The sequence below is a fragment of the Thermobia domestica genome, chromosome 9 (assembly GCF_964235325.1).
Source record: "Thermobia domestica chromosome 9, izTheDome1.hap1.1, whole genome shotgun sequence".
Lineage (NCBI taxonomy): Eukaryota > Metazoa > Arthropoda > Insecta > Zygentoma > Lepismatidae > Thermobia > Thermobia domestica.
The window spans coordinates 6,362,113-6,377,045 of record NC_137462.1 but is presented as its reverse complement, the minus strand read 5'-3'; the positions used below and the strand labels follow the sequence as shown (position 1 = coordinate 6,377,045).

General features: G+C 35.8%; 1 protein-coding gene across 8 annotated transcripts in view; it reads left to right on the top strand.

Moving 5' to 3' along the window:
• The window catches only part of LOC145694362 (uncharacterized), a 46,903-nt gene that overhangs the window by 10,743 nt on the left and 21,227 nt on the right, over positions 1 to 14,933 (top strand). For 5 of the 8 annotated variants that reach the window (XM_081770519.1, XM_081770524.1, XM_081770520.1 and 2 more), the window contains 5 exons: positions 748 to 933; positions 4,670 to 4,736; positions 5,752 to 5,780; positions 10,938 to 11,059; positions 13,415 to 13,544. In XM_081770519.1, the coding sequence (XP_081626645.1) occupies positions 748 to 933; positions 4,670 to 4,736; positions 5,752 to 5,780; positions 10,938 to 11,059; positions 13,415 to 13,544 (534 nt within the window). The remainder of the gene's footprint in view (positions 1 to 747; positions 934 to 4,669; positions 4,737 to 5,751; positions 5,781 to 10,937; positions 11,060 to 13,414; positions 13,545 to 14,933) is intronic. The other 3 variants (XM_081770518.1, XM_081770523.1, XM_081770522.1) reach the window with 3 other exon arrangements.

Genomic DNA, 14,933 nt, shown 5'->3' with positions numbered 1-14,933 from the left:
CGGGCTGGACCATTTATTTCCATACACTGCCGTAACTTCTAAATAGAGAAGCAGCATTTTGTTCCATTCAGTTATAGGCAGGGAGACATTGACGTACTGATACTACGACTAGAGTAATGTTTACGTTAAAATAAAGTTGACTTTTTCAGATGGCGCTACTCAGATTGTTTCAAATGTACATAATCGTCTGAGGTCAGACGCAGCTTTCCACACTTTCCTGTCCATTCTAATTTCATTCCTCTGTAACTTCTTTCCTATATCTTATTTGAACCATATATTTATATCGCAGCTTTCCTCTAGGTATTTTCCTAGTTATCTAAACAGTTCTTCGAAGTAGAGATTTCTGAAAGACTCACATATCTCGCCATATCATGATATTGAACACTGAAGTACTTGAAATCCATTACTCTGTCACTAACTTGTGTTATTACTGTAGAGATCACCAAAGTTTGGTGTAATACTATACCTTCCTTAGTATTGTAAGTTTACGTTCAACGTGAAGATTTAATATGTGCAATATCCTGACATAGTGCCACTTAAAAAAATATAACTGTTGGGTTGCCAACGCTGTTAACCTTGTGGTAAGTATATGCCAAACAATGTTCCCCTGTCGATAATCGCATGACATAAAATTTCATAGTTATTTTTGTCATTAGTTTAAAAGTTACAAGGGTGTATCAAGATAAACGGTCCACCCTATATTATAATGTTTCAAGCTTTTACCATTTAGATTCCTTTCCTTTATAGGAGGCAGTTATCCTTCATATGACCAAACTAACTATGCATCGGGACAGACGCAAGGATATCAACAGAATTATCAACCGCCATCTTATGATCAATCCAACAACCAGTATCCAGGATACAATCAGCAACCGAGTTACGGACAACAGTCAGGATATCCTCAGCAAGGTTACGGATCACAGAACTATGGCGGTGAGTTGCTGGAATTTTGTATTATGTAACGAGTAGATAGGAAATTTTAACACTTGTAGTAACCAGCGATACGTAATCCCGTGCATTATTTTCCTGCCAGTACCACGTCTTATATTTCGGTAATCGTAAATATAGCTTTAATATAAGCCGGCCCTTGTAATTCTTTACCTTTTGAAATTTTTTCCGAGACACACATGCGGAAGTTTGACATACTCCACAATAGGATTCAGTATCAAGAAATGTTTTCCTCTACCAAGAGATGTGTTGCCAATCCAATTCATTTTTTCAAATGGCATTAAGTCAGATTATGTACTTAAATTTGTATACTATTACGAAATGGAAACCATGGTTTCGCAGTGGTAGTGCTCACCCATAGTGGAATGAGCCCTTGTTTTGCTCTTAGGTCTCTTGAGTTCGTGGTGGACAGTATGCTTGTGGTTTTTCTGAGATACTCATTTCCTCCCACGTTCTCATTCCATCCATTTATTTTATAACCATTGAAACATTTATTAATGTTTTACAAAACCAGATTGGTTGAGTGTTCCAAATTGGACGCTACAATGTTACGAACATTCAACTTTTGGAGGTTTCTGTAATAGTAATAATGCAATTGAGACGGATAAGACAAAGCACATTCTCAAAGAATCAATCGGGAATGCCTTCAAAGTGTAAAGTGAGTTGTATATAATTTGTAAACAGTGTAGATAATTCTCTCCGAAGGTAACAAATTTCAAAGTTGTAGCTGCCAATGGTCATAATGACGAAAAGGCACAATAAAGAAAATTTGAAGGAAGATTTAATTTACTTCAGACTTAATAAAGTAACATTATTCATACCGTACAGACTATTCGAAAGCATTATCATTATTGCCAACTGGATGGCGCTAATTTTTTTGTACAAAAGCAGAGGAGTGATTCCTGAGAGTAAAACAAAAAAGTTCCTATACACAGGGCGAAAACCCCATCGTTTACTTGTTATAGGCTGCCGAAAACATGAACAAATGAATTCTAAAGATTCATAGCCTCAAAACTATGGGACCTACTGTAGTCGGGTCAAGACTTTACTTAGAAACTGGTATGTGCTCTATTCAGAGATACATGTTTTAGAATGCTAAGATACGCAGCAATTTTTATGGTGGTAGTTGGAGTACTTTATATATCATAGGCCCGTAGTCAAACTCCCTCTATAAAAATTGTAGTGGAAGCACCTGAAGATTCGGAAACACGCATTTTTGGATAGAGCACATATTAGTTCCTAAGTGAAGTCTTGACGCGACCAAGGTAGGTCCCATAGTTTTGGTGCTATGGACATTTAGAATTCCTTTTTTCATGTTTTCGGCAGCCTATAACACGTAAACGATGGGGTTTTCGCCCTATGTTTATTGGAACATTTTTTTGTTTTACTCTCAGGAATCACACTTTGCTTTTGTACGAATTTAGCGCCATACTGTATATATTAACAACTGCCTAATGGTGCACTAGTATTTCTAAATTCGCAGTAGTGCTGCAAATTGAATTATTTCACGAGGTTGATTGCTACATCTTCGATCCAGATTGGAATTATACATAGGGTATAACATAATATAACAAACGTCGCGAGATGGTTCCTGACACGGAAATAGAAAAAAAAAAAAGTCCTATGAGCACAGCGTATTGGGCTTATTGGCAGTTAGCAAGGACCAAAAGCGTGGGAACAGTAAGATTGAGGAGTAGATATGGAAAACAACAAGCTTAAAGATGGCGGTCGATGAGTTCAAGAGTTGATGCAGGTGTTAAATAACGTAGTTGCTCAGTTCACACACAAGTGGCACTTGTGTTCAAGATGCTACATTACAGGTGTGCGGTCATTGTGCTGCGGGTGTTGACAGTATAGCACAAGTGGCAATGCTCGACTAAAATACGGTGCGTTATTGAAACCGCGAACAGGCCGATTTGCTATTTATACACGGTCGTGCAGATGGCAGTGAGCGTGAAGCGACACTACTCTTTACCAGGCACGTTTTGGTGATGCTAACCATCATACAATATGTCTTCAGCAATTCGACGAGTGTGGAACAGGGACCGTACTACCTGTTTATGTGGAAGCTGATCGACCCCGTCGTGCACGAACACCTGTTACGAATGAACGAGTTATGGAGCCAGATAAGAGTACGAGGAACTGGGCCGTGAAATCCAGTCACATGGCTGTGTGGCGTTGTTACATGAAAGTGCCTTTTACCCGTAACACCTGAAAAGGGTACAGGGACCGACAGAAGGTTTTCAGCCACGTGAAGCATTCTGCCAGTAATTCTTCAGAAGACTACTACATTCATGCTGTTTCAGGTATCAGTACTGTTCACTGACGAGGCCACGTTTGGAAGGGATTATCTCGTCAACATTAATCTCACACGTGGGCAGATGCACATCCCCATGGTACGGTTGTCACTCAACACCAAATGTATAGTATGGTCGGCCAATACATCTTAACCCGAAGACTAAATGGAGCAGTGGTAGACTTCCTGCAGGATACACTGCACGAATTACTGGGAAATTTTTCCATAGCGATTCGTTGCAACATGTGGTAGATGCATATGATTGGACATCCACGCACTTCAGTGGGAATGTCCACCAGTGGTTGAACAACTTTCCAAGACATTGGATCGGGCGAGGCAGTGCAGTGCAGTGCATTGGCTTGCCCGGTCTCCACACCAGGAACTACTGTATTTTTATGAGGGGGACACATTAAACGTGTGATACATCCTACTTCTGTCGACCAAGTTAACGACTTGGAACAGCGTATCCAAAACGCTTGTGCAACTGTTCATGACCCAGGTATCTTCGAACTGGTTCGCTAATCATGATCGTGATGTCATTCATGCATTGCTGTCGATTCAGATACTTTGAATATCTCCTTTAATGTTCCCACGCTTTCGGCCCTCACTAACCTTGCCAATACGCCCAATGTGCTATATGTTCATAGGACTTTTTTTCTTTTTTTTCCGCTTATTTCGTTCAGGAATAACTTCCAGACGCTTTAATAAATTTACACCCTATATGTAATATACATGCATGCTTCTGACAAAAGTAGTTCCAAAGAAGACTTAATTCTATCAAGTATGGAAACATGTACACTGAGTGATCAATTTTAAGAATATAGAATTCTTCCAATTTTGTATAGGATAGTCCGAAGGGAAGCCGTGTAAGGTATATTTCAGTACGGGATTATGACTTTTTGAAAATGATAAATGATTTGAAAATTATTGTGGAACGTTATTGAAGATGGGTGAATTTATCCGTTGCTGTTTTCCTCCCTTAAAATGTGGCAGTTCTGAGTCAGTGCTGTTTTATTTATTATTTTTAAAATTTGAAATAAATTATAAAACCTGCCTCAAAATTGTGCATCTTCACCAATTTATCTTGACAATTTGTCCCAAACAAGGAGAATCGCTGTTTTTAGCATCCATATAAAGTATTGGTGTATTTCAAATATGTGAACATAAAACGTGTAAAAAAAAAAAAAAAAAAAAAAAAAAAAAAAAAAAAAAAAAATAATAATAATAATAATAATAATAATAATAATAAATTCTGGAACATTCATTGGTTTGATCAATCGACAAAGACCGTTCACAGTTTTGAATGCACCTTTATTTTTAAATATAAAAGTATACTATGTAATGACAGCCGACTACTGGAAGTGGGTATAGTATAGTTTATATATTTGTGTGTGTGTGATGTTTATTAAAGTTTTATTTTTTCAGCGCCTCCTCCTCCTCCTCAAAATAATTACGGGGGTGGTGGTCAGCCTGGTGGCAGAGGAGGATTCAAGTAAGTAATCTTCCTTAGAGTTACTTTTAAGGTTCAAACACCATCTGTTACTTTAAAAATAATAGTGCTTCACAATTGAATTTTAAGAGAAAAAATTTATATTCCTTGCTTAGTAAAAATGAAGAAAAGGCAATTTAAAGTATTACGTAGCAATTGTAAAACGTAAATTTGTTTAATAAATCAATTAAATATGAATCAGAAATTTAAGTATAAAAATAAACTTTAAATAGAAATCATATCAAATGCTTGATAATTACATGATATTGCCATTAATGAGATGGTGTTTTTAAGTCTCTTTTTGACAGGTTCAATTTTTTTCATTGTTTCCTTATGGAATATACCCATGACATGTGACAAATTGGTCATAGGTTTAATCATTCTTAAATTTGACAATTACTATATACTCGTACAAGTAAACTGGTTTACGTAAGGTGAAAACCGCAGTATATTAGGTGGTAAATCATTATATTAAAAATGTGCTGAGTTAATGAAAAGTTGAGTTGGATATATTTGTGGGTTTTACGTAATTCAGGTTTTAAAAATGAGTTGTGTTGACTACTATATGACAAGGTAACAATGTGTGGTTTCATAGTTTTTCCCTATCAAGAAAAGGTATCAGCACATGGTATTAACTTCTGTTTGGGAGTGTGTTTATTTGAAAGGTTGAGAATAACAGTATTTGAGATAAATTTAAAAGTTGGGAAAGTTTATGGACGTACTTGGAAAACAACGATGATGTATGAAGACATTTGACATTTTTGACACCCTTGTAGACTGTCTACCTCCTTGACTGTTGAACGATTACCTTTCCTGTAACCCTTCATTTGTAAAAAGAAAATACACTCAGGAGACTTTGGCAAAGGGAATGTAAGTTTAAGATCGTTGCTGTGAAGGTTACCAATCCAGTTTGACAATAGCGAAGTTTTGAAGCCCAGCACACACCGTACTGAAGCTTGGAATTGTATTCACCCAACAAGAAAAGTCAAGTTACTGATTCAGTCTTTTACTGTTTTAGCAGTGGCGGCAGGGGTGGTTATAACAAAGGTAAAAGCACCAGGAGATAAACTGGTGCAGTTTTGATTATTTTGGTTTCCTGTCTTAAAAAATGAAAGGGCTGCTTATGTGTTTTATTGTGCAGTATGCAACTTGAAATAGTTATTCACCATAGGAGCTCGTAAGTTTTATTTTGAGGTAGAGTAGAAATCTCTTGGTACACTTCACTTTATTCAGGTAGACATGAAATTGCTTTTGAATGGAAAATTTAATTCCGCGTAATAATCCAGAGATATTTAGGAAATCATGAAATTTCATTAATTTTTTACATGTAACTTTTATTTATATATATATATATATATATATATATATATATATATATATATATATATATATATATATAAAATGTATAGAGATATTACATTTTGAGTAAATTGACATTCGTTTACAATGTTGTGTAACATCAATCATGCGGAAGGACATTATTGGAGGTTTTTATTTAGAATTGTTGACAATCTAAGTTGAGTGCAGCAAAACTGTAACCTTTGTATATTAACTGTTCAGTTGCTTGAACGTATATAAATTGGAAGGAAGTTAATCGTATAGATGGGCGGGTTTTCTATTGTATCAGTACGTCACATTAGAAAGGCTTGTTGAAGAAAGTTTCAGGAGGAATGTCCTGTTTACTCCTGAAATTTAGCTAACCTGTCCTTGATTCAAAATAAAACATCATAGGGTTTTAATGTTTTGAAAACAGTACCTTATATTCTTTCAGTTAGTTCGAAAGAGCTTAGGTATTTGTTTTATTTTAAAATAGTGTTGTTTTGAGGGGTAGAGCTTGTGTTTAATAAGTTGTTAATACGCAATTGGACACTTAAGGATCACATTGCTTTATACGAACCTCAAGCTACGATTGTCATAGATGAGAGTGCAGATCAGGTCAGGGTATGTAGATTCTTCAGATAGTATTTGTAATGTGTTCGGCAGTTGAATACGTCCGTATACAGTACTTAAAAGATAGCAATTTCATATTACGTATTCACTCGAAGCTGATATTAAACCTACTGGCCAGGGACATTTAGAACATATGATTAATTTGTATTCATGGGGAATCACTGCATCTCGTGAAGAGCATAATATGAGCCGAGAAGGATGTTTGTCTGCATTATTCATAATGCTTATTCGTTCAGGGCAATTTCATGTTACAGAACAAAAAGTTACAAATCATACGGAAAGAAAATATTTTGGTGATAAACAGGTAAGTGGTATTGTGCAGCCCTTTCATGCTTCTTCTAATTTGACATCTGGTTGGAAGGTTTTATGTGCAATTTCATTCCCACCATAAGCCCATTGTGTAGTAGTTTTAAATGGTAAGAGTCCAGACATGGTAAATACTATTCAACCCCATGCTCATTAAAACTCCCGATGCTACCGTAAACACTGTGGTTTCGAAATATACGTAAATGGTAACTTTTATAAAAGGTCTGAAAAATACTATGCGTAATGGGTAAATTGATCCGTATTTAGAACATTTGAATAATAATAATAATAATAAAAGGTCTTAGTTTTAAGAAACTTGTTTAAACTGGTTTCGCATCGGAATTGAACCTTAATTATTTGTAAATTTACTATTGCTCGCAAAATGCGATAAGTAACTTTTTTATATCAACATAAAAGTAGTGAAAACGCGTGGTTTATTTAGAAATAAGGCCAAACGATGGTATGTGGTAGTATAAGAGGAATTGTAGAAGCAAATGTATATAATTTAAAGGAAGTTAATCGGTAAGCCTGGCGAATGGAGGAAAACATCAAGCACCACACATTGAATTGTACTTTTCTGTTCAAATCGTATGTTATTAGCCTTTTCGCTTAATCGTATGCTTATAATGGGTGCCTTAGTTTTGTGTGTGTGACTGGAAAACTTAGAAAAATAGCATCATGAGCAATCCTTCTCTTGTACGTTCTTTGTAGTTTCACTGTTGCACTACAGTAGTTACTGTTCTTGTTGATCATGCTATTTGTGTGTGGCTTTTATAAGGAAAATAGTGAATTCGCAAATTTTGAGGCAAATAGCGGGACGATTTGGCATGACTGATGGGTGGGTGGATGGAAGACTTCAGAATTAGGCTATATGATACGTGGATCTACAACCTAACATGGAATCCGAACCATATTGAGCTCTCAGCGGGAATTCAGTTCGGGTGTCTTGGATGCTAGCCACAATGGAGCTCTGGTATGACTGTACATTAAACAAGTTAATTTTGATCAATATCCAATTACAGACTACTTCCCTGAAAACGTTAGCACTGAATCAGTGGCTTCGCTCAACTTAATGTTTAAGTATTCTACAAATAAGGATATAGATTTGAAACTTTCTAGCACTTAAGATATTTATTCGGTATTCTCTAGAAAGTTCATTGCTTAGTTTCACTCTTAAGTCTACGGTATAAATCTCGGGTACACGTCCCTAGGTTATCTATTTTGTAGTCGTATGTTACAGAATTTTGGTAGTTTCAAGAACTGGGTTCAATATATGCATACGATAAGTTTATCGCAGTGCTGCTGTGCTTTCATAAACCTCGATAGATTTACGTAAGGACTGAAGTTTCTTGCATTATATGTTACAAGCTTGAATGCTTTCTTCATGAATATTCGTGATAGTTGACAATTATGATGCAGTAGGCGTTTGTGCTGAATTAGAAATCAGTGCGTGTTAGCTTTACATTGTAATAACACGCACAGTGTAACAATTCCGTTACTTGATTTGCTTAACGTTGGGTTTAAATTGCAGCATACTTCATCTAATTGCAAACAACCTGTGCCAAGACGCTGATGCTTTTTTAAGATTTTCATCCATAGTACATTCAGTGTGTGGTGCCTTGCGAAATTGCTAAAACAGTGTATGTATTATATGGAGTGTGCACAGGTTTTCTGTTTGTAAAAGTTTAAACCAACTGTGTAACACTTAATCGCTATATTTTGGTGTCAAGCGTTTGTTGGGTTAAAATACATTTGGTCAATTGAATCTAATATAAAGTTTGCGAGGTAAAACGAAAGGTGTTTTATGAATAACGTTACGGGTAAGATATCAGTGGTTGTTGAACTAAAGAGCATAAAAAAATAAGGTTGAATGACATGGGGTTAAAAAGAAGTTTCTGGATGTCTGAGATTCACAGCCACTGTTTGGTAGCAAAGGATAATAGATTTGTTACTTGTGTATTAATATACAGTGCGTTAGGCAATATGGTCTTTTGGTGGACTAGCTATTTGTCCTTATTAATTTCTATATTAAATATACACACACATGTAGTTGTCTGTCTTTGCATGGTGGTAGCTTTAGCTACGATATATATTTTTTAAAATAAAAAGCACTTAAAGTGGTTGCAGTTGCTTTATATAATCTTTCCTCTATATTAATTTTTAAAACGCAACCTACTATTGATTTCTGCCTAACTGGAAACTGAATTTAATTGTTGCGATGAGTTACTATTAGTTTAAAGGTAATTTTGTCAGTGATAATTACAAGCACTATGTAGGTAGGATCTGATTACGATCTGTTAGTTTTTAATTCATCACCGTGTGGCATTTAAAGTAATCAGCAAAATATTTAAAAATTTCGATTCACAGAGGTGGTGAGGACAGTGGAAATATGCCTTTCATGTCTAGATTCTTACTTCGTTATACACTGATAGAAACTTACGTAAGTACGTAGTAGGTATCCACGGATCTCGCCTGAAATTGGTACGTAAGGTGATGCTAGTTGCGATCCGTCGTGAGATATTACCAATAGATGGCGCCCGAGAGACCCCAAATATGTTAAGTGTTGAAAAGTACACAGCGTTCGTTTTATTAGCACTTGTATCTATCCTTAGTGGCCATACAAGCAGCTGCTGAGGCAGGAAGTCATGCAGGTGCTGAATGTTAGATTTGCGGCAGTAGACATCCAGAGGATCGTGTGTTAACCATTGACACATTTCAAATTCAAAGAAAGTTGAGGGGTTTGATTTTTATTTTAAATAAAGCTAGCTTATATATAAAGTGCCTGGATAAATCGCATCTAGACGAAGAATATAATTTACATCAATTTGGTATGTTCCAGAGGTAATGAAAAGCTGTGAAGTTTTCACCATTGTTCCAATTTCGTAAATGCGAGAACTATCAAACTATCAAATGCTAAGCTTGTAGTTTCAAAGAAAGGAAAGTAAGGTAAAAAATTTTCGCACAAATATGCCATTTGAAGCAATGTAGAATTCGTATCTCTGGAATTGTTCGCGATATCGAATCCCTCGAAACGGCATTATGATCTTCACGTATATCAGACACATAACATCCAGGATGACTTACTACCGTGTACGAACTTTGAATCTGTGAATTCCTGCTGGGTTTTCTTCAATACTTTTCCATTAGTCTGGAGAGGAATAGAAAATTAGGTACCATTACGTAGTGAACAAGTTATGCATACTAAGAAAAAATCTGGTCACCCATTTCTGTTTAAAAAGCTGATATCTAACAGGCAATAGAATTAAACAATAGTTTTTAGATCATTGAGATTATCTTGAGATGCCATATGAGAACCATATTTGAATTTCCTTCGTATGGATGTCAGAATGTGACCTTTTTAAAGCAAGGTGGGTGGTTGAGATTTTTTGAACGATACTACATTATGAACTCTCCCGCTTAATTTTTCATACTGGGAAAGAAGGGAGAATACAATTTCAGTTCTTGTTTCTTCTGTTCTTTCCTGCCTTTCTGGTGAACTTGTTAGCGAAAGACCTAATAATGTAGTGATTGTTTAGTTTCTGGTAAATCCTATTATGTTTAAGAATGGATAGAACTTAATTTTTATATAGTTTTGATTTGAAAGGGCAAGTTTTTATTTCCTGCGTGTTAGCATGTCTCTTGCATAAAGTCAATATAAATGTTAGCTATATATTAGTAGAACACAATTTATTTCTACATTTAATTTGTAAAAGAATAAATCATAGAAAAATTTTGATCTACCTCAAAGCTTTTAAATTTCGTAATATAAATTGTAAACGCGACGTGCTTCCTTATGCCGAATTTTGAGTTCCGTAACACGTTAATTTTCGCAGTTTTGCATTAGCGGTCCAGTTTCCAATTAGGCTTTTTATAATATACTATTTTTGTTCGTAAAATGTTACCTGCCAAAGATTTTTGCCATTTTGTAATGCGTTTTATCTGTCACAGGATATGGAGGTGGCCGGGATGAGTTGACTGTGTTGGAAGACACCATATTTGTATCCGGTATGCCAGTACATGTGACGGAGACCGACATTCAGCAACATTTCGGTTCCATTGGGATTATTAAAGTAAGTTTTTTTTTTCTGTTTTTTGGTTAAAAAGTTTAACATAGAAGTTCAAATAAAAGTAACAAATCGAACGTCAAAAGTTTAATACCAAACAAATTTTCGCGAAATTTTATTTCCATATTAGAACTTGGTGCGAATGGAATTCCAGTGAATTCGAACTCAAGATGTGTTTGCCGAGACAGTTCAGAGGGTTGTATGGATTTTTAAATTTGTTAATCTAATTAGTGATCTAAACTGTTTTATTTTCCACTAAAATAATTATTTACCTGATGTGTTTTATTTTTTGCGAAATAATTTTGAAACACTTGAACCATGCATCAGTACAGATTTCCGACTAATTGGTACGAACTTCACGATTCCCACAAGAATCGTGAGGAAAATGTGGATAAATGCTTCATACGAAATCACTTCAAACTTCACTTACACGGAATATAATTTAATAATTTGCATTTTACTTACAAATACAGGGTGTGTATCTGTCACAAATTATGAAAGTCAAGAAATCAGAAAACTGTCATGAAAGTCAAGAAAAAGTCTGGAAATCTAGTTTTTAGGTCACTATTTTTATATGTACAAATATAAGTACAGACTGGAAAATTTTGTTCTATAAAACGTCAAAATTCATTACCAAAAATGCTTGTGGTCGACTTAGACGCTACCAAATTGCAAGCAAAGCACGCTTCTATCGCATGCATGAGAATTCGGCCTAATTCTCCAGAGCGAATTTGGGTGCGAATGTTACGAAATTTTATGGTTTGATAAAGAAAAGGTCACGAAATTTCAATTTGGAATTCTAGTAGACACCCTGAAATAGAAAAAGTTTGTTCCTCCCCCATTTACTACTTCACAGAAAAATATTTACAAGAATAAATTGTACTTTTAACTCCCCCCGCCCCCCAAAAATGATTCAGGTAACATGTCTCTATATACTTCAATTCCAGCTAAACATGAGTTCTTTCCTGTTCTCATTTCTCGAAGGATAGGATTTTTACTGCTGACACAATAACAGTCTTCGTGATTAAGGAAAAATTAAATCGCTTTCGTTCTGTTACCAGTGTTCCAGTAAAACTAAATACCTAATGCAGTAACTCATTTAGGTGTAGAGCGTATGTCGTATTCAGCAGAGCTCACATTAGGTTCTTCAAACCAAATTTTTAACATATTGGGGAAATATATTGAGAATGTATTGTATTATTAAAGCCACGTTCGCAAACCTCTTTGTTCCTAGTTACATGGTGTTCCCTTCCTGCAAGATGTAAATTAATAAAGTAACACTTCCAAATGATCAGATATATATATTTTTTCATATATCGATAGTTAATCTAAGCTGTATTTCGCAACCCTTTTCTAATCTAGGCACAGTGCAAATTATCCACGACTCAACTCGGTGGACCAGAATGTTATTCCCCTGATTATACAACACTATTAATGTAAATACATATTGTAATAATTCTATTTTTATTAAACAAATCAAATCGTGGAATTACTAATGCATGAACATGAATTAATGTTTATTGCGGCCTTCATATATGATCTACTGAATAAAACAGGAAAACCTGTATTCCTATACTCTGCCAATAATTTGAGCTCATCCGTGGCTGAGCGGTTAGCGTACGCGCCTTTGGCGTGGGAGGCCCGGGTTCTATTCCCGGCGAGAGCTCATGTGGTTCGGATTCCACGTTAATCAGTAGGTCCACGTCTCATAGCCTCGCTGCTGAACGGGACGTTAAACTCAAAAATCAATCAAATCAATCAGCCAATAATTTTACTCATCCTTCGATGCGATACTTGTGCGTGCTTAACTACGCAGATAGCTGATCTATGGAGCATTTGTTGTAAATGCAAGTGGCATTCATCAGCGCATTTGAATAGTCTTTCATGCTTTTTAATATGTCGATATCCAGAAACTGAGACTGATGTCAGCAGAGGAATTTCTGAAATTCCGTTGACACCTTCTCAACGGACAGTAGTTTTCACTTTTTCAACTGTTTTGTATAGTTTCTTAGTCTTTACGATAATTTCGGCTGCCATTGTAATTTGTTTTCTGTACTCCGAAACTCGTACTGTAGATTACCTTTCGTTCTAACATCCGACGAAAATACTGTGCAGAGAATTTCAAATAAACCCGACAATTGTTTTCTTACAGTGGATAGAAGTTCACATTACACCTTTCACCTTGGGTGAAATACGTCGGTTTCGAAATACTGATCTAAGCAATACGAATAAAAAATTTGAGTGTGGTGTATTTCAGGTGTAGAATCTATTATATTGCTAGTTGAATAAATGCTGGAAGCAATATTTCTTCAGCTTAGACTCTGTTTCTAGTTAGACTGATAATCGTATTTCTTCTTTTAGACTGACAAGAGGACAGGGAAACCCAAAATTTGGATGTACAAAGACAAAGTTACGGGAAAGCCAAAGGGAGAAGCTACTGTTACCTATGATGATGCAAATGCTGCAAAGTCCGCTATAAGTTGGTTTGATGGTAAGAAATGTCTAATCTAGCAAATATTATATCCTGTGCTTATATATATCACCTGTTTAAGAATGACATAACTCAGTTCCCAACTTTTAAGAAAAAGCGTTTGAAAGTTTCGAAACATAATGAAAACATGGGCGTAAGAACGGCATAGTGCTTTCTAGAGCCCAGTTTTGGAAGCACATCTGTGAAATTTTACCAGATATGAAATCTAATCATGTCTTTTCTGCCCATAAGTCAATAAGGGCGATTTTTGGGTTATGTAATTCTTAAAATATGATAGACTTTTCCATTTCCGAAAAAAATATAAAAAATGAATTTTTTTGTAACTGTAGTATTTTCAAAACTAAACAAATTGAAGTTTGGAGAAACACCTGGTACGCTGTTGCCATTTCGTTCTCATCCCGGTGCCATCAGCTGGAACTGTCCTGTGAGTTTTAACAGAAAAATTCTCTTAAGTATAGGTTTGTTTGAAAGTATGTTCGTTGTCCCAGTTCGTGGATGTTGGGAAGGACGTGGGAGGGTTGTGTGTGTGTTTTTAAATCACTTCCACGCACTAAAATAGCTTCTTTCCTTCTGAAAACACGTGTTTACTAGCGGCAACATTCGAATGTTAAGGTCTGTTACCAAGGAAACCCTTCACCCACTGTTGCTAAAATTAAGTTTGATTCGACCCTTGCTGAGTGACCGCAATAACTATGTAACGTAGATTCCCTTCTTCAAAACAAATCTGCACGTGTTTTTGAGCTGTCAATTTTTATAGTTTTGAAAGCACTTCAGTAAACTTTGAGGTAAGTGAGGATGGAATGTATTTGTTTTTACTCTATAGCGATCAGTGTTAAAGTCGGAAGTGATTGATTTGTATTTCCGGTTGAGATGGATAGATGGAACCCGGAGGTGCAATGCTGCGTTCACAAAAGCTCTCCACTGACTTCTATCCTTAGCTAACTGCATCCAGTTTATACTTTGTATTCCAATCTCTGCAAGATCAATCTTAATATTGTCCTCCCATCTGCGCCTAGGTCTTCCTAATGGTCGTTTTCCGATTGGTCTTCCAGTCAAGACTTTAAAAGCGTTTCTACTTTCTTCCATTCTAGTTATAAGAACGGTAAATCGACTTCATTATTGTTTAAAAAGCGTACTGTTTTTTGTAGTAGGTGAGCAGTGAGGTTCCCCGTTTTAATAGAGAATTAAAGATGTATAAGAAAAATATTCTTGGAAGCTTAATTGATTGCAGGAAACTGATTCTTGCTATGTAGTACAGATTTTCTTCTATAGCGCTTTTTAAAACCGGAAATGTTTGATTTCTACAGTTTCCAGTTGGAATATCACCTGTATGGGCGAACTCTATTTCTACCTTTTGATCCCCTACATTGTGGCCAAAATTGAGTGATC